The 23,448-nt window shown below is 39.7% G+C and overlaps 1 protein-coding gene across 4 annotated transcripts in view; it reads right to left on the bottom strand.

Annotated features, from left to right (window-relative positions):
- The window catches only part of RGS12 (regulator of G protein signaling 12), a 90,343-nt gene extending 69,077 nt beyond the window's left edge, over positions 1–21,266 (bottom strand). For 3 of the 4 annotated variants that reach the window (XM_074865658.1, XM_074865655.1, XM_074865656.1), the window contains exons 1-2: positions 21,087–21,266; positions 12,748–14,693 (exon numbers count right to left, since the gene is read on the bottom strand). In XM_074865658.1, the coding sequence (XP_074721759.1) occupies positions 12,748–14,604 (1,857 nt within the window). In that variant the 5' untranslated portion in view covers positions 14,605–14,693; positions 21,087–21,266. Of the gene's footprint in view, positions 1–8,328; positions 8,430–12,747; positions 14,694–21,086 lie in introns of those variants that run through there. The other variant, XM_074865657.1, reaches the window with a different exon arrangement.
- Between the last annotated feature and the right edge of the window lie 2,182 nt (positions 21,267–23,448).

Genomic DNA, 23,448 nt, shown 5'->3' with positions numbered 1-23,448 from the left:
TGTGGGTTTTTTTACATACAGATTGCCTATAAGCCCTAGAACTATTTAGTATCATAATTTAAAGATTCTCTTCTGGAAACCCTGTGTTGCTGAATCTATAAAAGATTCAGATCTCTAAAAATATCTAGATATTCAAGAAAATCTAAGAAATCCTATCACAGAATAGTATTAGAAACTAAAGTCCATCTGATACTTCACTAAGTGTCTTCATTTAGGAATTCAGCAACAAACAGAAAAGCACAGAAATTTGTGAAACAAGTTGATTAGTGAAAAGCATGTGCTACAGCAATACATCCTCTGCATTTTGCAATACAGATACTTACAACCCTGCTACTACTATCTATCATGGTGAAAGTACAAAAGAACATATCTCTAAAAGCATTTATCCTGGTTTGATGTGGCAGATGTAGAGGAAAAACAACAAAGGATTAAAAGAATTAATACACTGATGCTCTAAAAAATCCATTCTTTTTTTTATTCTTATAACAAAGTAAAAATTATGAGCTAGCATAGACTGAAATACCAGTTAAATGTATAAGAGAAAAAGCAAGACAATGAATGGGTCTGTATAATTTTTTTTAATATATGACCAGATCACCCCTTTTCCTTAGGCTAACAGGAAATGGCAAGTGCAAATACATTCCCCTGAAATAACCATCAATCACTGACCAAACTATAGTCTTTCTTTCCCTTCAAATACATATTTTTTTTTCAATTTAATTCTTAACCTGCTTATTTGGCCTTGGGGATGAGCTACCTACTAATCTACTTGACAAGAAAAGCACTAAAAACAAAATTTACTAGGGAAGGATTGATATAGCAGCAGTTTGTGAATGTGTCCAAGTGAGAACAGTTTATGTGTGATAACAAGAAAGGTGTACAAGAAAAGTAAAATGAGAAAGTGGAAAATGCTGTACTTCATGTATTAGCAAGCCAGAGGGAGTGAAGAAGCACGTGACTCATGTTAGACTACAAACGGAGGGACAGAAAGAACAAAAATGATCCAATACAAGGTGACTTGCACAAATCTGGTTTTTTTTAAAGACAGAAAGAAAAAGGATGGGCTCTTAGAAGCAATTTTAACTGATAAAGTTAGGCAATAGTAGTTCTATATAACGTTATTTTCAGCAGCTGTGCTAGTTTAAGGACTTTGCATGTACCTCTGACCACTCAAGCCAGCTCCCAAATTGCAGCAGGCTGCCCCCTCATCTCCACTAACAATAAACTATAGTTTACAAAATCAAATAATCCTGTTTCCAACACAGATCCACAGACAGTCTTGCCAGCACAACTGATGGTGCTCACTACCAACTTTGGCCTGAGCATGACAGGAATTCTTTCAGTTGGTACTACCAAAGAAATGCAATGTGAAACTATGATAGTCGATACGATACTCTAACCTGGAGCTTGAGTGCACAGAAGCAAGTTGATGAAACCTTATCAATTATTCAGAACACAAAGAAACTGAACACCTTTAGAAAACATCTTCAATTAGCTTAAAGAAATTCCCAGGTATAGCATGCACTCTTTCAGATTCTACCAAATGCATTTATCAAGTATTACAGCTTTTTAACAAATTGTCATACATAACAACCAGAAATTTCCATTTGGTTCTCCATAGTCTTTGTGTCCCTCTACAGTTAAACATACATTGTCCTCTCATCCAAATATCTGGATAAAACTAATAAAACAATGAGATTCCTCTCCTCTGGTACAACTGTTTTAAGGCTGGAGGAGCAGGAAGGAGGTCGCAAGGAGAGGACACTGATGGCTCTTGGAGTACAAGAGGCTAAGGAAGTGGGACATTTTTGCTAGATGTTCAAGCACCCTTGACGACAAAATACAGGGAGGAGGCAGCAGGAATCCAGAAAGGGGAAAAAAGGAGAAAGAAAAACTGTGAGGCTTAGGTCAGCTTTACAACATCTAGCAAATTTAATCTTTTCACGGAAAACACATTACAATTTATGACCTTGAGGGGAAACTAAAGCGGCTGAATCTTCTGGGACAGAGATTTTGACTGCTGTGTGGAAGAGCAGGAAGAGGGAAAGGTAAAATATAAGGTGGTGAGCTAATCTAAAAAGTTAAAAAATGCTAACAAGCCTAATCATTTACAGAAGAATGTTTTCAAATGCTTTCAAAACTGTTTCACAATGAAATATCACAAGATTCACAGGCATGTGAGTGAAATTTTTTTAAATGTTTGAGGAAAAAAGCATAAGAAAGTAATTGAATGTTATGAACAAAGTTATAAGAGCTCTAAAATAAAAATATAGTTACTGGTATGTACTAATTCTGATAAAAATTGTTTTCCTTCTCCTGTTCAGGTGGAACAAGTATACTACCCTCTGTCCTGACAAAGGATCATGCACATGCTAGAATGGTCACACAGGACCACTTGCCAGCCAGATTAGAAAATTCACCAGAACAGTTTGGGGAGTCTTCTACAATCCAGCTAAACCACGCTTGCAACAGAAACAACCATCAGTACCCAGACAGCAACTGGCCATCCTGCTCCAGAGAGCCAATTCCCCAGGTAAGCATCTCCCTATACTAAAAATCTAATAAATTAGATTCTTTTAACAAAAACTCTGAGTGTCTGTACAAGTGTCAATTTGAGTACTGATTTCTGATTAATTGCCTCTAAAAAGAATGTAACAAAAGGAGGATGCTTATATTCACAGATTTTAATCCCCCCCCCCCCCCCCCCCCCCCAAAAAAAGGAACAGCACCATTTAAAAGGCCTCAATTTAAGGAGCTCAACTAATACAGAATTTGCTATGTTCTATGTGTCACAGAGCTTAATCATACTAACTATAAAATCATCAAGTTTTAATTTGTCCTACTCCTATTTCCAGCTACTGAAGCTTTAAAAATCTCTGGTTTTAGGTTTGACTCTATGACTTTGTATGTTAAAGTGCATGATAGTTTGGTACCCAGACACACAGATCATATAATTTGAAACTTCTGTGGATATCCAAAACATGCCAAATTTACTCTCAGATGTTAAACAGCAGAAGGGTCAGTCTGGAGTGGCAGTTCATCTTTATAAAGAATGCAGGTTTAAGACTTCAGAAAGAAATTTCCTAATTTAGATCCTTCTGAAAAGGAATGGGAAACAAGGATGCCACAGTAGTGTCATCATGGTCAGAAAGAGCCTTGGAGGATCATAGAACAAAGTAGTTGATACAGATATTATTCTGTGATCAGTATTAGTCCCAAATCCTACTTAATCTTCCTCTGTTGTCCACTACCATCCTAAGTGCCCATTCTCCTGATTATGGGTCCTGTCAGCTGAGCGACCACCCCACTGTAGCAGTGCAGAGCCTGTAGGCCATAACCACCTTTACCCCTCATCCTATCAGCCAGCATCACAAGCTCCTCCACCCAAAAACCCCCAGTGAAGACTTGCAGGACTTGTAAAGTGCGGGTCTGTGGGGTCTGAGAACAGGATGGATTGAGATATGGGGTATGTTAGGTTAGGGCCTCTCGTACCCTGAAAGAATTATAGAATCTGGGGAGAAAATTGGAAAAGAACTTGCTGTAGTCCAGTCCCCTGGACCATAACAGGAACAGAGGCAGTAAGTCCTGGGTACAGGAGGGCATGCTGACAGAGAGGGGTCCGTATGCTATGGAACAAAAAAAGGATGAAGTAACACCCTCCAGGCTGCCCTGCGCTGCTGCCACATCATGGATTGACATCACCTCAGAAAATTGGATTAGGTGGGGGAGGGTTAATTAAAAAAGGTCTAACATCATTCAAACTTTACTGACTGCTTTTCCACAGACTTTAATTACACTGCAATTTCTGTAATGAGTTTTTTTTTTTTTGGAACCAATGTGACAAAGGATTCAAATAGTATTATTCACCATTACTGGTCAATGGATTTGATCACTTTTAAGACTACCTCTTTACTAATCAAATGATAATGACACATTTCACTGCCTTCTAACCATTACATTTAACGGCAGTTAGGCCCATATATAATCAAGAATGACATAAGATGTCACATAAGATCTTGATGCACTCTGGGAAGACATAGAAAAGAGGCTGCCCTGTCACACTGGACATCCAGGTAAATGAAGTGTATTGCTTGCCTCCTGTACTAAGGCACAAAACACTGACCACCTACATTTCAGTCCTATCCTAATCCACTTTTCAAACAAAAAAACACACGATGATATTAATGCAGATGGAATAGTAAGATCATTTTTTCAGTATAACTAGATAATAGTATCTTGTATGAGTTGGAAGTCTATTCGTTGGAAATTGCAGAGGAACAGAAAGACCTGAGTACATTAGGGGAAAACGTGGAGAAAATTACAAGTACACACATAACAATTGCTTCCAAATCATCTTGAACATTAGGTAGGCATTAGCTGGGATCATTTAAGTCAGTATGGCCTAATAATCAGTAACAATCAAAAAGGCAAATGAAGAATAATCAGAAAAGCAAAAGAAATCAAGACATAAGCTTTATGAATACATTGCCCACCCACACATTTTAAAAACTGCTTATAGTTCTGATCAACCCATCTCCAACAGTAATATAGTACAACTAAGGGAGGAAGATTACATTTATGAAAAAACTTTTGTATGGGAGGAGACTAAACTGACTTCTGCTTGGAAAGTATGTGATTGGTGGTTGAGTTTTAAAACAAAATAAAATTACTAAGAAAAAAATAAATGGAGTAAGATTGTTCAAGTATTCCTCAATGCAAATATTAGCAGGTATGAAATGAAATTATATGGAAAGTACAATTATGTATTGTTTTCTTTCCACACTATTAAACTGCAGAATATATAAATCAAGGGATACCAGGAACGCCAAAAGTACAACTGAGTTTAAGAAACAATTTCAAGAACAAAGGTTCACAAAGGTTATTACACACAATGATGTGGATGGCATCTCTACCAGAGGAAAGTCTCTAAACCACGCGCTGCTGAAAATTAGGATATATTTTTCACTGCTCTTCCATGGTTTTTCTAAGCAGCTGCTCCTGGCCAGTGTCCAAAATAGGATATTGGCCTCAGTATTGGATATCTCTTCCGATACATATGGATGTTTTTACTGATCGATTACAAAATAAGTATTAACCGTCAATGCTATGTGCTATGAAAAAAAGTAAATAATATATGAAGAGGTATTGTATGAAGCATTAACAATAGAGACAGGAAAATGTACACTACAATTACACAAAAGCGTGTCCAGGACCAGGAAATCAGCATAAAATTTTGATCACTCAGCTCCAACAAAGAATTTAAACTAGAATAGTATCAGAAGAGGGCTACTGAAGTTATCCGGAGAATGAAAACTTTACTTCCCAGAAGACTAAAAGCCTAAGTGCTTTACATCAAACAAAATGAAAGCCAAAAGAGAATATGATTTCTATGTATAAATAAAAAGGTAAACAGTGAAGAGAGTCACTTTCACTAAAGGAGACACTAGCAGCAGAAGAAATGGGTATAAGGTGGCCACAACTAGATTTCAGACTGGAAAATAAAAAAAGCTTCTACCATCATAATAGTGATGGAATATTGTTCCTGTAGAAGGCAGTGTGGAAGGGAAGGCAGGGTGCAAACACATTCTTTCAAAGGTACAGCCGCTAATTATATGGAAGGCATGATAATACACGATTGCCTTAAGAGCTAGAATTTGGTTTGATGATGCAGAATATCCTTCTCTGGTACTATCTTTGCAAACTTATTGATGTCTTAATGGCCATTTTACTGATGGGATTAATTTTGAGGTCTTTCTCTTGAGGCTTCAGTTTTCCATGCTTCTGTTTAGACACTTCAGGTAAGTTTTAGCAATTCCATATTTATTTTTGCTAATTAAAGACCTTTATTCCATATTGATCTATTTCTTCTCCAGTGAAGAACTGGTATTTTATGGCTCCTTTTCTTCTCTAAATCTTCTCAACTGCAAGGAATTGGGGTCTATCTCCATACAACTGAAAGCTCAGACAATAATTTTAGAATCTCTTATCTCAAAGTGTCTGTGTTGACAACTTAAAGCCATTTTCCATTATTTCCATTCACTCTGTGCTAATTATTTTTCTTCACACTATTTCGTTCATTGTTTCTCTTTGTTTCTCAAGATACTACCTTCTCTTGTGACTTTGCAACTCAAAACTAGCTCAGAAATAGATGCCTGCATCTCCCCTTAGTTGCAATGATGTTAATTGCAGTCCAAACTTACACTTGAGCTAGAAAACATTTAAACTGAATGAAAACTTCTAAATCCCTAGCACATAAATTTGAAATGAGAAAATTTCACAAAGTCAGCATTGCTCTACAGACATTTACTGTCCAGATTTTACTAATTTCTCTTCCAGGGAAAAGCACCGAGCATTCTTTTGGCTTTTTATACACTTTTAAAGATTCTAGAACTGACCATTTTTAAAACTCACTATTTTAGAAGATTATAATACATATGAAAAGGCTGCATGCAATTACTAAACATTTAAGTGCTTTTCATCTTCTCATAGCAAAATGTATCAGAGGACCTATTTCATATAAATGCCTCTTTGCAGCTTAATTCACATTAGCACATTCTCAGATCTAGCTGGGTGTTTGGGATTTCAGTTGAGTTCTCTTTAAGGTATATACATACATCTCAAATCAGATCAAAGCCTATAATTCCAAAGGTTAACATTAAATTGTACTGCGTAAGAATAGCAATCCAGCTGCCATTAATTCTGCTTTATAAACAGCTGGGGTGGAACAATTTAAGCTAGTGAGCAAGCAGAATTGTAGAGGAAAGGGAAAAAAACATGTAATTATACAACAAAAAACAAATATGGGAACCACACAGCTTTGCCAACATTGTCTTTGCCTTTGTCTTTGCCAACATTTATCTGCCTTTCAGTTACTTCACCATCCAGTTACCAACAGTAAAAACTGCAATTCTTGGATTTGAAGCAAATTACAAATTTTCACTAAAAAACTTACTCCATTTTTAACTTGAACAGCCTATCTTTTTCAGTAATACTTGCTTTGGAAACAAAGACAACGCTGAAGTAGTTACAGTTAAACTTCTGATCAAAACAGAGTAACAATAACAGTAATTCAGAAAATATATTAGCAAAGAAAGATGCATTAGTGAACCCCACTGTATTGCTTACCTGTCTTCTCTACATTTTTACAATATTTTCAGTAGCTTAAGTCATGAAGCTTACAAAGCAGTTGATATGCTTTTTGCTTTAAAAAAAAAAATGTATTGGCAGTACTATTGTCCAGTGAGTCTCAGACAAGACTATCTATTTTTTCTTCCTCTAAGACCTACAAATAGGATCCGTTTACAAATTCTCACTCTTCATGAGCACAAACAATAATGTGGTCGAGACAGAAGTCTTACAACAAGGGGTTTCTAAAAATCAGTACCCAATATTTTAAAACGCTTTTGAATTACTTTTTAATAGATGTGTCATATTCACTTGGAATAAACCTTGTACCCAAATACTAGTTAGTAAGCTCAGGTTGTAAAACCACTTGTGATCTTAACTGTTATCCTTGCTTCCACAGTATTAAAACAGACTTCCTTTTTTTAAAAAAAGAATGGCAAGAGGTCAATGCCTAGGATTCTGTCCTCATGGAGAGAAAACTCAAAGACTAAACTGACTGTTATGAAGCTTTCCAGTGGAAAAAGGAGTATTTTCCCAGTAAAACTTAATTTAAAACAGTAATGGGTAGACATATTTTTGGCCAGGCGCTAGCCCAAAAAACAGAGAGTGAGGGTTGAACAAAATCAAACGTATTATATTAATTTAGTCTAGAGGGAAAGGAATGCTTCCCTGTTCAGCAATTTCTCAAGTCCCTTGCCAATCCTAACATCCCCTGATGTTTTCATATTGCTTATGGTGATTTTCTTTTGCGTAATCCAAAATCACGCAAAAGGGTGAGTAGGTAAGTGACTGGAACGTAGTGGGATGCTAAAGATGAAAATAACAATGCAACAACAAAGGTAGTACAGTGCAAAAGGAATAACAAACGAAAAAGCAAGAATTATTCCATTCCCACTGAAACCATAACCAGACTTTTCATCTCTTAGACCCCATGAGACCACACACCCCTACCCAATATCAGTCTCACAGCGATTCAGAAGCTTCTCACCACCAGAAATCTTCCTTAGTCATTCTGAGATTGAAAGCCACCTTACCTTCCATGATCTGCCCTTTCAGTGAATTTCAGCATCACCTGGCTTCCTATCACTTGTTTTAGTCTAAGGCCTACAGAAGGGGACCCTCCAAAAAGTCTCATAAGATGCTTCAACACAAATCTGTTCACATGAAACTTGTAAGAAACATGAGAAATCTGAAGTTCAGTACCGGAAATAATTTTAGAGGTGTATGGGGCCAGAGATAGCTTCCAGTAAATCTCAGTCAGAAGAGGTGGAATAGAACTAAAATTTCCCTGATGTAGTTGTCCTCTTCCCACAGCCAAGGATTAAAAAACAAAAAATACAGCAATTGTTAAAGTATGAGTTCAGTAACTTAGGGATAAACTCCTTACAACATTTTAAAGTAAAACAAAAAAACCTCATGCTATCCAGTAACATTTACTCATATTAGGTGTTTTTAATTTCTTTCAACTATTCACACTTACATTGAACTTTAAAAGGCTTTGTAGCAGTGTAAAGAATATTAATATTTTAAAAGTGTTTTTGCCAATTATTACAAAATTAACCACAATCCTAATTTGTGAGCTGAAAACATCATCATTAAAGGGACTACAACACTAAAGGGAAAACAAAGCTCAGAAAATGGTTTGCTTCCTTGTAACATGAAGTCTGAAGTCAGCACAAAAAGCGTGCAAAAGAAAATATGTCCCAAGAGGGACCTTGACAGGCTTGAGAGGTGGACCCGTGCAAACCTCATGAAGTTCAACAAGGCCAAGTGCAAGGTCCTGCACATGGGTTGGCTCAATCCCAAGCACAAATACAGTCTGGGTGGAGAATGGATTGAGAGCAGCCCTGTGGAGAAGGACTTGGGGGTGTTAGTGGATGGAAAACTGACTATGAGCCAGCAATGTGCACTCACAGGCCAGAAAGCCAACTGTATCCTGGGCTGCATCAAGAGGAGTGTGGCCAGCAGGGCGAGGGAGGGGATTCTCCCCCTCTACTCCGCTCTTGTGAGACCCCACCTGCAGTGCTGTGTCCAGCTCTGGGGCCATAAGAAGGACATGGAGCTGCTTGAGTGGGTCCAGAGGAGGCCACAAAGATGATCAGGGGGCTGGAACACCTCCCCTGTGAGGACAGGCTGAGAGAGTTGGGGTTGTTCAGTCTGGGGAAGGCTCCAAGGAGACCTTATAGCAGCCTTTCAGTACTTAAAGGGGCTACAGGAAAGATGGGGAGGGACTCTTGATCAGGAGGTGTAGTGATAGGATGAGGGGTAATGGCTTTGAACTGAAAGGGGGTAGATTTATATTAGATATAAGGAAGAAATTCTTTAATGTGAAGGTGGTGAGACACTGGCATGTTGCCCAGAGAAGCTGTGGCTGCCCCCTCCCCAGCAGTGTTCAAGGCCAGGTTGGACGGGGCTTTGAGCAACCTGGTCTAGTGGAAGGTGTCCCTGCCTGTGGCAGGGGGGTTGGAACTAGATGGGTTCTAGTTCTAACAGATTGGGTTGAACAACCCAAACCGTTCCATGATTCTATGATCCCTATTCCTACCCACAAGAAACACTTCCTAGGTCCAGTTCTGGAAGTGCAATTTTAAACAGATATGTTCACTAGAGCTTTCTCACATCTGCTCTTGTGTTCTGTACAATTCACAAATGTTTTACCAGTGCAGCTATAAAACCAGGAGAGTTTATGCCCCTCTTACCCTCCACTAGCACTGTACAGTACAGCATATTTTCCCAAATTACATGCTGTGATCATCACTGCTAGATGTGATCATCACTGCTAGCACAACAATTCTGCTACATCAGAATTAAATCCAGGAACTCATGTACTTTCCCCAGTGTGTAAAGAAAGCTCCAAGGAAGACCACCACAAAAAACTCTGATCTTTGGTAACCTTTTCTCCCTCTAGTGGCTTCTACACATTCCCACTTGTAGGATATATTACCCTTCAGTATTAATGTAAAAGACAAAAAACCCACCTTAATTAAAAAGCAATTTAAGGACGGCTCTGCCAAATGAAGCATTAGACTCAGCCACTACGTTGTAAAAATATGAACGTAATCCCATGTGGCCACTTTATATACTTTATTCGATGACTGGAATGTGTCTGAGCATGCTGTGTAAAATCAGTCCTTACCACTTAAAAAGGTCACAGAAGCCGAGGACATACAGTTTTCTAAAACGCAGTATCTAAACCCATCTGAATAATGTTTTGTATACATTCTTACCTCTTCCTTTCACACGAGTCAAAGTGAATTATTGCTCTAATATACAAAAACATAGATTTTCCCTATTTCTGCAGTACCTAAAGAAGTGCAGAGGTACATTCATCAATAACGACATCCCCTCGCTATTTTCATTATAGATTTAAGATGGGAACATAGTACTACTTCATCTTTATGAATTACTCTGAATAATGCTAAGTGCTTGAAACTCATGCTTGCAACTGATTTCAAGACTTTCACGAGCTTTTCTCATCAGTTTCAATAGTCTTCCTTAATACTGAAAAACAAAATTACAATGCAAAAGAGCTTTTGTAGCCTTAATGAGACTAAATGCTAAAGGCATGTAGAAACATTTTAAATATCTTGCAAACAAATTTGTTATTAATCAAAGAACAGAATGCCTATTTTATTAATAAATAGACTTAAAAGGGAAGATTGAGATATTTAGTGTTGGAACATACATTCTGGTATAAGCTGATCCGAGTGATACAATAGGTGAAATATTATTACTGTTTACCCACATACAGAACATCTTTCATCTTAAAGTGTAAAATTTTCTATGAGATTTTCATTAGTATATTCTTGACTTCCATGAAATAAATGTGGCAAACATTTCAAAAATAATTTTTTTAGTTTTAAATCTCTGGAAAAAAAATCTAAACTGTATTACTATCATGGACAACACTGCAGACACAAACTTGTTGCAGAGATGCCGAAGGAATTTCAGCAGCATCCCATGCAGCTGGTCCAGTTCCCAAAGAGCACTTGGGACCAACATCCATAATGCATTGCACCAGGTGCTGCATATAAAGAGGCCTTTTCCTTGGTCCATCAGCAAAGAGATCATGAAGCCTGTAGTCTTCAGGGTTGCAAATAGAATTGATTGATAGGTGGTTTGGGTGGGTAATGTTTACAAATTAAGTGTTTCTGTTTGGATAATTTCTGCTTGGTTTTTGAAAAGTGTTAAATCACTTTGTATTTAAGATCACTTGCAATTTAATACAGTATTGTGGGTCTGGAAAACATCGCTGCCTGTAGCAGTCACTTCACCTTAAAAATACACTAGTGTATAACTATTACACATACTAGTTTATTTCTTTTATTTCCAGCACAAAAAGTGTACAAAAGAATGTATATGGAAGTTGTTGGCTTCACAGTGAAAGAAAAGCAATAAAAAAATAAATTATCTTTCCACACCAAAACATTCTGAAGTTCTGCATTCTACTCCCCAAAAAGTCTATGCCTGAGTGTCACACCAATGCAAAGATTTTGTTAATAACAGTATGAAACAACTAATGAATCTCTACTGTCATTCACTTGAGCAACAGTTGAATATTTTTAATCAGGTGAAAAAGACATTTTATCAAAAACAGATTTTGATAGCACGATGGACACTTGAATCAATCATACAAGCAACACTTCCGCATGGAAGGACAATGCTTCTTGAAGACTAATTTGTAGTATAAGGTTCTGTCTTTCCCTAGAGCCAGCAAATGTTTTAGATACAACTCCGCTACTAACTCTTTTAATGTAGGACCAATGACCTCCACTTTACTAGAATCTCAGTTACCAACACCAGACTCCCATGACATTAGTTTTCTCAACAGCAAAACGTGTATGTGACAAAGGGAACGGTATGTAACTATGTTGGACACCCCTCCAACACTTTTTTTTTTTTACATCTTCTCGCTTTGATTTATAGAAGCCTAAGAGTAGACAAAACAAGTAGATGAAGCAGTAATTTGGAATAAAATTTTAATTACAGCTTACTGGCAGAATATTAGATTTGTGACCTAATAGCGGGCACTATAATCACCACTAACTACCCTTTGATGTAGGTTTAACGCTACTTGTATTAAGAAGTTTGCTGGAGTGAATTTTTATAATACAATTGTCTTATTTGGGTAAAGTTAAAAGTGTATAACACAAGTTTTTGACTAATGATTAGACTACATGCCTATAAAAATAGGTATCACTAAAATAATATTTGCAAGCCAGCCTTCTATAAAAAAGGAACCAGACTGAAGATCCAGACTGTTTCCATTCTTTTGCTGCTGGAGGTCAGAAGGAACTGAAGTTGCTAGAATGTCATGTCTCCTTTTATTGCAATGCCACTGCAACATTTGGAAACAATGAAGAGACAAGAAGAAATGTGAGAAAGCTCTAACAGACACTTCCAGCAGAAATACAATTCCAGAGCTGCACTCAATTAAACAGGAATATGCAAAGCCTCTGCAAAGGAGAAAGAACCATATTATTTTCATCATTTGAAATTCTGTAAATGATATAATACGTTTAAATTTTACTATGCAAATATCACGGTGCAAAAATACCACAGGCTGTTGGGTTTGGGGTTGTTTTTTTAATTTTTTAGGAACCAGCATCAACATATTCTTACCTTTTTATCTTCTTTAGACTTTCTAATACTGTGCGGAGGGGCAAACTTGTTCTGCATGCAAAACATCTTCTTAGACCATTCATTTTTATGAGATTTTAACTGTGGCTGACCAAAGCTGCCATCGACTCTGTATCTGTCAGCCGGAATCTTATTCATTGGCGGGGGAAGAGTCCCACAGTTAACACTCGACCAGCCATCTGTCGAATCAGTGTACGACTCCTGGTCACTAGCATTTCCATGCTGCCATTCTTGTAAAACATGCACAGGCAACCACCTTTGATTGCCTATGCCTGCAGCATTTTTCTTTGATGGGGGTACTGAATTTCGGGAGGAAACCAGTGGAACTTCAATACGAGCAGAAGGACTTAAGTGTTTGCTTACGTTTTGGGACTTATCATTCTGAATTACTTCTAAAGGAATGTTTCCTTCTTGTTCATGACAGAAGCCATTCCAATGGGAAGCAGGCTGGTTTTGTCCCCTTCCTACTGGATTTTCCCATATGCTGTTAGGGATGTGTTTACTTGGATTGCTCCCTAAATCAACCACCAGAACTCTATTATTCTTTTCTTCTTGGTTAAAATTTCCAATTCCACTATCACTGTTACTGCTTGTACTATTATTCTGATGAGCATCTGCATCACCATCAAGAAAAGCCCTCGCACGCATTCCCTCAATCAATTCCCCCATATCCCTATACAGGACAGAAATAAACTGAAGAACAGGTAAAGATGATGTTGGAAACTCTAGACAGCCATTTGTGTCTGGATCTGCTGTACATTCCAGTCCAAAACGTCGCGCTATGCCCTGGTGAATTTTATGATGAAATAATTCGGGATCCACCATAAAAACATGGCAGGATGTCCTCAGAACCCCTTCATCTTCCTGAGCCAAGCTTGCATCATCATTTGTCTGCATTGTAACTAGTCCAAAGAATCTTCTATCATCCGGGCAAACAGCACTGAATGCCAGTTTCTCTGCAGGATATTCTGCCACTACACCTGATTTGTCACTGCAGAGCTGAATACAGTCATGCATTATCTTCATCATCACTAGTGAATGGATTTTTTGTTCTGCCCTCAGACGTCTCATGCATCCACGAATAGCCTGCAAACTCTCATTTTCCAAATTCGAGGTTGTTGAAGGAAGCTCAATTGAGCCTAGGTAACCAACAATCATGGCAACATTTAAAATGCTTGCATCTAATCCAAAGTCTTCTGTGCTCTCCAGTCCAATTCTAAAAACAGAATCATCATTCAGGACTTTGGATATTTCTTCCTTTGACAGTAGGTTTGGATTGCTTACACTTTCATTGCCAGTTTCAAATTTAATAGCAGCAGAAATTGAAAACGATCTTTGTTTTGGTGCAGAATTATCTGGGTTACCAGCACAAAGAGTAGGATTCTCAAAGATCATGTTGAAAATGCCACCAGACTGCATTTCTTCAACAACTTTCTCTGCTCTGTTTATACCCAGAGCTTTAGAGTCAGGTTTGGGTTTCAGCCACCCCTTCCCATCATAAAAACCAACTTCTTCGTCACTTGAACATGAATCCATATGACTAATCCCTTCAGCAATGACCATGTGCAGGACTCCAGAACATTTTCCTATAAGTTTCACTACATCTTCATGAGAGGCTTTTTTCACATTGATTTCATTAACTGCAAATATCTGATCTCCTGCTTTAAGTCCAACATAATCTGCAGGGCTTCCTTTCATAACACAACTAAGAACACAAGGAGCTTGTCCAGAAAGGGTAAACCCATAACCTGCTCTTCCTCTAGCAACTTCCACACTTCTTATCCGAGGAGGAGCATGCATGTTGAGTCGACGTTTGACCGTTTCCCCTGGTCTATACATTTCGGGTTTTTTTCCTGAAATAGGAAAACTTTAATTAGTCCAGTTTGCTGTCATGTTTCAAGAGTATCATTCCTTCATCTGATGAAGCTCTAAAGAAAGAAAGAAAAAAAAAAAGACATTTTAATTCTCAATCATACTTCAGATTTTTTAGTACCCAGTTTTCTCTCTACTGTTCAGAAATATTGCTAGTGAACTTTACCAAAAACTATTGCTAGAGAATTAACACAACACTCAAAACAATCTGAGAACAGGTACCACAGTCTTAATTTTACTGATGAGAAAGCAGTAGCAAAAGCATATAAAGTGGGTGTCCAAAATGACGAAGTAACTGAATAGCAAAGCAAAGAACAGAATCTAAGTCTTCTGAGGTACAGCCCGTGGTTTTATACTACATGTTACATCTTCCCCAACTCCACCACGTTACCTACTATTCAGTTACCTTCTGGCTTACTACACCATTGCAATACCACCACATTTTACAGCACAGTGGAAATCCTGGACGAAGCTCATCTACCCTTTCCCAGCAACATAAAAATTAGAGCTCAAGTGTGTCTACTCAGCTATAGCCCACCCCCCTTAATACTCAATGTACAGAAACAGGTACCAAATGTATCCATGTAAAACAGGTTAGAGAAACTACCGCTAGAGTTGCCTGTATCTCTCCACTGACTGATTGTAAAGGCAGCTTAAAATACATATCTCGAAGTTCAACTTTCGCACATACATTTCAGTTACATATGCAACAACAAATGGGCATTCAATCATGTATTAGACCAAAGGAATCCAAAATCAGATTTGCTCTGTTACACCAATCAACTAATCTACTGAAAAATAATTTGTCAGAAAGCAAACACTATAAAAAATGCATTTCAGTCATTCCAACATCCATGTGTTTTAGTTTAGCTTAAAAATTAAAAAAAAAAAAAAAAGAGGAAAAAAGAAGGAACTCCACATGCTGCCAGTTAATCTACTCATGACTTTTACAATTAAGATAAAGCATCTATATATGAACAGCAAGAAATAGTAGATTTCATTAGATTTTGATGTTGATACTGAAGTCTGGATGTCTTTGTTCTAATTATACTCAGGTAAATTCCATTGTTTTAGAGAGGTTTCCTCCACTAAGCAGGTTAAAATGCATAAAAAATGTTTTAACACTGAGAACAGAAATGACAACTTGTTCAACTTTTGAAACTATTCCCTTGTTGCATGACATAAACTCTTACCTCTACAGGTTTGGAGGATAACTGACTTAAGTAACTGGAGGACTACAGCTACATAAACTTGCAATAAAGTTGGTCTCAGGAAGTGAGAACTAATCTGAAAATAATTACTGCTCTGAGCTGGTCCACAGGCTTATTCATACCTCAGACACTGTGTAACATACTTAAAGTACATAAGGGACTTGAAAGCAAGTATCTTGTATATGCGGGCAAAATGCGGGCAACATTTTAAATAGATATGCATAAATATATATATATGCACACATAGAGACACACATTTGTTTATCATATCTAAAGTATTAAATTAGTGGTGTCCAAGCCACTACTTTCATGAAAGAAAAATGACAAGCAATCCTTCTGACATTGCTCTCAGCTACAGAAATAACAAAAAAATCCACACTGAAAATGTGATACAATCCACAGCACACTACTTTCACAGTATTGCTGCCTGAGATAGAATAAACAGAAGGGTCAAGGCTTCAAAAATTCCACAAAAACCCAAAAAAAAACCCCACTAACATATAATTAAAGATCAAAGTCTTAACTATTTAACTACGTATGAGCTGTTTGATTACCAAAATTTAAAAACTACTGTTGTTTCTTGAATATTCTGCTAAATACTCAATTATAGGATGTGATACCCATAAGACCCTTCCAAATTCTAAACAGCACAGCCTTCAAGATACTAGAAGACATTCACTTGGCTTTACTTTTGGGTTTTAATTTGTATTTTTTTTGAACAAAGGGACCTCAGGTTTTTTATGTCTCCATGGTGCAGCTGTGACTGTTCAATGTAATATGTTTTTTGCAAATTGTTTTAATATAGCAATTATCTAGTTTCAATAACAACAGTTCCCCTATAATTTGAGAAAATAACTTAGCTTTAAGTAATGAAACTTCACGCTTAACCTCTGAATGGAAATCATAACATAAGAAATGCTTTGCAAACATTTAACCAAACTCACACATTGCTGTAAAAGACCCCTGTCAACTTGCCTCCAGTCTCATGCCTTAAACACAGATTGACCTTTTCTTGACAAGGCTAAACTTGTGAACCAAGAGATCACTGTGCATTCAGCTATCTCTAAATAGGTCTGGTACTTTCTGAGAATAATCATTAAACATTTCAAGATATAGTTCTCCAACCAAAAAAAAAAAACAGCAAATGCCCAACAGTAAATAAAAACCTGCTATCTAGGAGCATTTTAATTTGCCTTACAGTGAATATTTCTGTTCTCAATTGTCTGGAGAATAGCCTGATATGTCCCTTGGGTACCCTCCAAAACTGTGCTGCTAACCTAGCCAACATAAGGCACTGTAGTATCTGGCACCTAAAAGTGTGCTACTAGCATGCAAGAGGAAAGGAAACAATTAAAAAAGTACTAGATTATAAATCTGATCAAAAAGATATAATAAAAACAGTAGTTATAAAAAAATTAAGATTCAATATTGTAATGGTGAAGTGGCTGATAAGAAAAACAGATTTTTCGAGCTATCCCTAATCTATAAAAATATACCCTAAATGCAACTGTAAAAAAATCACACAATGAAAATGTAGTTAGGCTGCTCTTGGGAAGAACCCCAGCACTGTCCTACCTCATGATTCCACGTTTGCTACGAGAGGATTCCTTTTAACTCTGTTCACAAGTCGATTTATCTGTTTGCCTTCCTAACCTACGCCTCTTACACATCAAGCATTTACTCCAGATGATAAGCACTGATGAGGGAACGTCATTCCAAAACCTGACCACTCTAAAAACAAAAGAGCAGGCTGCTAATAAATTACTTTTCTCTAATGATGAAGTTCTAGAGGTATGAAGACTTCCAGCTACTAATGTATTTGTGTAATTTTGTGAGTGTAAAGTTAGGAAGCAATTCAACATTAAAGGGGCTTTTGCTATTAATGTGTATATATATCAATTAAAAAAAAGCCATCACCAAAACTGTGTTACATCACTGGAAAAGCCACCTCTTCCCTCCCTCAGTAGCTGAATATTATTGTGCGTTTTTTGCACCAATTGCACCCACGACAAGTAAGAGCTCACTAAATTTATCTAGGAAACTTCAAGACAAAGGACAAATGTAGCTCTTCTGCAAGAACCCTCAATATTCAAATATATTTTACTGCAACAATGGCATGACAAGCAAATGGAAAAATTATGAAAACAGTGTTTCTCATAACCAGAGAGTCCAAGAGAGAGTTACAACTGTTAACAAGCAGGTTCAAAACTAAATTATCAAATTATCTAATTGCCTAAATTTTCTTTTAACTTCTTTGCAGATTTGAAACCTGGAGCTAAAGAGATATGGCACCAAAATGGCACAAACTTCTGTAGTTTCGAAGTCATCCTACGTCTGAACGTCCTTCTCCTGTAATAAATTACAAAATGTGTAGTGAATCCAGTGAAACAAAGACAACATTTTAGTTGCACTGATGTAAAGCTTTGTAGGTGTCTGCATGTTTACTAAACATGAAATTTTTAGTGAACCATATAACCTGTGATAACTGTCACAAGTAACCAACAATAAAATTATTTGAGCTGTTGATTTTCAGTTCAAATTAAATATTGAATCTTACTGAGACTACCAACAATATACTACTGTAATTACTTTTAATAATTATAGCACTGAATTTTATTAATTTGATGGCATAACTACATTCAGTCATATACAGTAGGTCAGAAAAGCAGTTACACCACAATACTACACATGGCCAAGCTTACTTTGACCTTCTGCTTTTGCTAAGGATGATAAAGTAAGTCTTAAAGAAAAAAGTCTGTGCCATTCCAAAACACATTAGTATTAGTCACGAGGATATACGCATTTTATACGAGAAAACAGGCCTATAAAAGCAGAATAATCTGTAATACATAGATCTTTAGCAAACAATACAGTTTTGTGACATTTCAATATACTTATTAAACCACTGCAAATATAGAATTCCTATTATTATTTGAAGAACACTGCAAATACAGAATTAATACTATGATTTCAGAAAGTTCATCAGAATTTGTACCAACACACCTTTGTAATATGACACAGAATAAACAGTTTAATAACTACAAAATATTTCACGGGACATTTCAGACAGAAACACTAACATATATAAAGAGTTGTTCAAGTATGTGAGATAACATAACTTGCCCATATACATCAGCTTTGTCACAGAACTGCAGAACAAAAAGAAACATTTTGAGTTTTCTGCCAGCATGCATTCTGATCTACCATATAAAGCAATTATTTTTGGGGTACAAAACAGCAAAAATACTAGTTATAGTTGAATTGCACTTTATCCCACAAACACTGCACTTCTTTATGTTATGTTTTTAAATATCCATGCTAGCTTTTCATGTCATTTCAAACCCTCTAACTCCAGAGAAAGTAATACTTATTTGCTTACTTTCAAGGGAGAGAGGTGGTTTGTTTCCTGCTTCTGCTCTCCTTAACTCATAGCAACAAAGACAGCAAACAGAAACAAGAGGCATACTCCTGCTATATAGTCTGTTAGACTGTATCCTTCACAGTTACAGAGGGCAGTGAGGGAGCATGTGAAGTTTAAGACTATATTAGTGACCAGCAGTTCATTTTGAAAAGCCTTTGGAAACTCAGCACTACAGTATCCATGTTAATGTGCTTTTCTGTTTGGGTTTTCTTTTCTTTTCTTTTTTTTTTTTTTGAGAAAGAGAACTGGTTGGCTTCATTTTGTTTTTCAATAGTGAGACTGTAAGAGGATAAAGAGTGCAAAGTGTAAGAGCATAGAGGAGAGAGACTGTTCCCTCATCCCTCACACACAGTCTTGAAGTACTGCAAAAGACTCTTCAGCATGAGTGCTGCTCATTAAGGCAGATCTGACTTCCACAAATGATGCCAGTACAAAGCTCAAATGGAGTTATAAAATTTGAATTCCACTCATTATTCAAATGTGGTACATGTTTATAGACAAGTTACACAAGAAATATAACAGCACAACCTGCAGAAGACAGCTACCAGTTGTTTGAGAACTTGGGCGGGACAATATTTTAATTAAAAAAAATCTTATCAGCATTTCATAATAGGCAAAACATACCATTATGTTTCCTGTATAAGCAGCAACTGCTTCGCCAGAAAACAATGAGGTGTACCTAGCACGATCACTCAAAAAATACTGACTTTAATTAGTAACAGCAGGCTGAAAAATAGTTGCTAGTAAAAACTCTTCTCGCACTGAAGCCAGCGTACAAAGCAGACAGAACACGGATAGGACGTCTGCAGTTCTGTCTGACAAGACTCATGCGACTAAGGACAAAGTTTTCTAAAGCTGTTGTATAAACAGTGATGTGCTTACAATTCGGATTAATTTATTTGCTGTATTTAAGAAGGTGAAGAGGTTTCGCTGGTACTTAGGCATTTTCCACCCCTTCTTTTCTTCCGAATACGTTCCAAAACTGTCGGGACGCCGCGAAAAGGGCAGCGCTTCGGGCTGCAGCCGCGACACGCGAGATCCGCTCAGGAATAAAAGCGGCCGGGAAAAGCCTGGGGATGGTTTGCACTCACAGCGCTTCCACGCCAAGCCGAGAGCCAGGAGGGGCACGTCCGAGCCCCGGGGCAGCGCTCCGCCAGCGACGCTCCCGCTTCTCCGGCGGCCCGGCGGCAACCCGCCCCCCCGGGCAGGGCGGGCTCCGGCACTCGGGGGCGCCGGGCGCTGCCCTCAGCGGGGCGCGGGCCCGTCCCGCGGGCGCTGGGCGCGGAGGGCGACCCGGCAGGCCGCGGGGGGGGGGGGGGGGGGGGGAAGCGGGGCGGGGGGCGGCGGGTCCGCCTCGAGCAACGGTCCGCGGGGTTACACATTAACCGCCCCGCGGGGCAGCCGCTGCCCAGGAGGGTGGAGCCGCGGGGAGGGGAGAAGCGGCACCTGAGCCCGCAGGGACGGTTTGAAAAATCAAGCGGTAAAAAGACGGGAGGGCGAGGAGCACCCGCCACCCCCCCGCGCCCGCCGCGGACGGGCCGCCGCCTCCTCTCAGCGCTGCCCGCCGGGGGTCGCGGGCAGCGCCGCAGCCCGAGGGGCGCGCAGAGGGGGCGGCGCGGGAGCTGCCCCCCCGCCCTGGCTCCCTCCGCCGCGCTCCCCTCCCCCCCCTCGGCTCCCCTCACGCTGCCCATCTGCTGCCCCGCACCCCCCCTCCCGCCACACCCCGAGCGGGGTCCCGGGCCGGGCGCTCGGCGGCGAGGGGGGATGGGAGCGCTGGGCGGGCAGGGGTGGGCGCTCCCCAGCTCAGACCCACTCACCTCCGTCCCCCAGGGCTCCGGCTACTCTGCTGAGGCACCAGCTGCCCCCGGTCACCGGGGAGACGGGCGCCGGGCTCCGCCACACAGCGCGGCGGCCACTGGCTGCCAGGAGCTGTCAGTCACGGCGCGCACCCGACAGGGGTGGCGGTCGGGTTCCCGGACAGAGAAAGGGGAGAGACAATGCCCGGCGCCGGAGAACTACAGCTCCCGGCGTGCCCTGCGCGCGGCCCCCTCGCCCCGGCCGCGGGGAGCGGGCCGCGTGGGGCATGCCGGGACGCGTAGTTCCGTCGTTTCCGCCGGCCGCCTCGCCGGGGCGCGGTGGGCAGTAGGCGCCCCGCCCCTCGCCGCCGGCGGGGCGGGCAGTGCGCAGGCGCGGGCTGCCGGCGCTCTTTCAAACGGGGCTCCGCCGGCGCCCGCTGAGGGGGGTGTGAGGGAGGCACGGCCCTGCCGCCGAAACCGGGGCGAGGGGAGGAATGGAACGGTGAGTGTGGCGCAGCAGCCACAGCTCTGCTCGGCCTTCGCGGAGTCGGGGGCACACAGCGGGGCCAGTCCCCGTAGCAGCAGCTCAGCGGCGTTAACCGCTGGCTCTTTACCACAACCCGCGGCTGTGGTGCGGCGCGGAGGAGAAGGGGCAGGTTGGTCAGGGAGGACAGGCCAGGAGGCGTTCAGAGGTGCGACAGACAGGTATGCCGTGCCTTTGAAGCCCAGGAAGAAAGTGAGACAGACCTTACAAGGTAAAGGTAAAAGTAGGAGGGAGCAGGGTGGCACTAGGTTCAACCGTTGAGCCGTCCGATGAGGGCGAGGAGGTAGGTGAGGCACTTCAGGGTAATTAAGCATCCAAAGGGCAAGAGCGTGTGTAAAGGGGAAGTTTTGCCACCCGGATGGAGCAGGGCACAGGCAACAAGTTCCCAAAATAGATTGGGGACAGCTGTGTATTTCGAAAGAGCAATACTAGAAAACATTTTAAATAGGAGAAACAGAAAGAGGGGAAGATACTACACATAAAAGTGAACATCAGTTAAGAGATTCCCGAGGAATATGAGGTCCAGAAAAAGGGAAGAATTAACCAAATCCATTTGACTTACCTACAGAACCTGAAAAGATTTTGTGATCTTTGCAGAAGGTTGTGACCTTTAACTGTTAACAAGGACTTGCAGAAATTCTTTGTATGTGAGGAAATTCTTCATTTCAGTGTCTATGCACTGGAAACCTGAAATGAAACTGAACTTACCGGTCACAAGGTGAAGGAGAATGTTTACCTTTTCTTTCTGGGTTTTGTGGGGTTTTCTTTCAGTTTCCAGAGCAGGATGTCTATCCCACAACTCACTGCTGCTGTTATGTCTGTAAGAGAACTTTGAAATTTCAAAACTGTGGCTTGATGGTTTAAGTACTTTGTCTATTTTTTGTATCCAATTTAGGAAATTGTTTCTTAATATCTCCTTCCCTTTCTGAAATGCTTACAGTATACTGCAGTCTTCAGGAAAATAAAAACACAGGTTGAAAGAAAAAGCTCTTTGGAAAAATAGAGAATCCTGCTCCTCTACCCTGACCTCCACCTTCTCATTCTGCTGGTTTTTCCTTTGTCAGTCTATCCCATGGAGATTTCTACCAACATGTAGATCCCAGTTTTGTTACCTCTCTCACCAGCTTTTATGGGAAAAGCTTCTGAAGGGGAAAATAACTGAATAAAATAAGCATGATTTCCTATCCTCATGGAAGACATCTTGGCAGATCAGTGTAAAAGTACAAGATGATGGACCTCCAAACTTCTCCAGACATACTGTGTCCTATAAAAGTAATTATTGATCCTTTAGGGAGGCTAAAAATTCAGAATGTAAAGAAGAAAATTGACTGATTGATTTTAAACCTCATGTGAGTGATTCTTTCAGGTGGTACAATAATTTTAAAAAATACTCTGGAGATCTAAATTTGCCCAAAGAAATGATAGCTCTTTATCCCTTTGACTGGTGAGATGCCACAGGGACAAGAATTGCATTCCACAAACAAAAGGTGTTGGTTTGGGTTGCCATCCCTTAATAGCCCTATTATTTCCAGCTTCCCTATGAGGTTGTCAAGAGTACATGTCTTTTGTCACTATTTCTGTTGTCTGTGCTACCCAACAGATAGTGTTAGAGTGCATTGATTTGCACTACCTCCTTGCCTATAGAAGGGATGATTGATCAACAAGTCTGACCTTGTAAACACTGTAACAGAAGAAAATGTCTTTGAAAGTAGTAAAGAAGGAATTGTAATTAATTGTAATTCTCTACCTGAGAAGTAGTCAAGTGGAATTGTAACTCTTCCACAGAGGTACCTGCAGGTCTTCCGTTGAGTCTTTATGGAGTTAATACAAAGCGATTAT

The sequence above is a fragment of the Strix uralensis genome, chromosome 4, assembly GCF_047716275.1.
Source record: "Strix uralensis isolate ZFMK-TIS-50842 chromosome 4, bStrUra1, whole genome shotgun sequence".
Taxonomy (NCBI): Eukaryota; Metazoa; Chordata; class Aves; order Strigiformes; family Strigidae; genus Strix; species Strix uralensis.
This window is presented reverse-complemented; position numbering and strand designations above follow the sequence as displayed.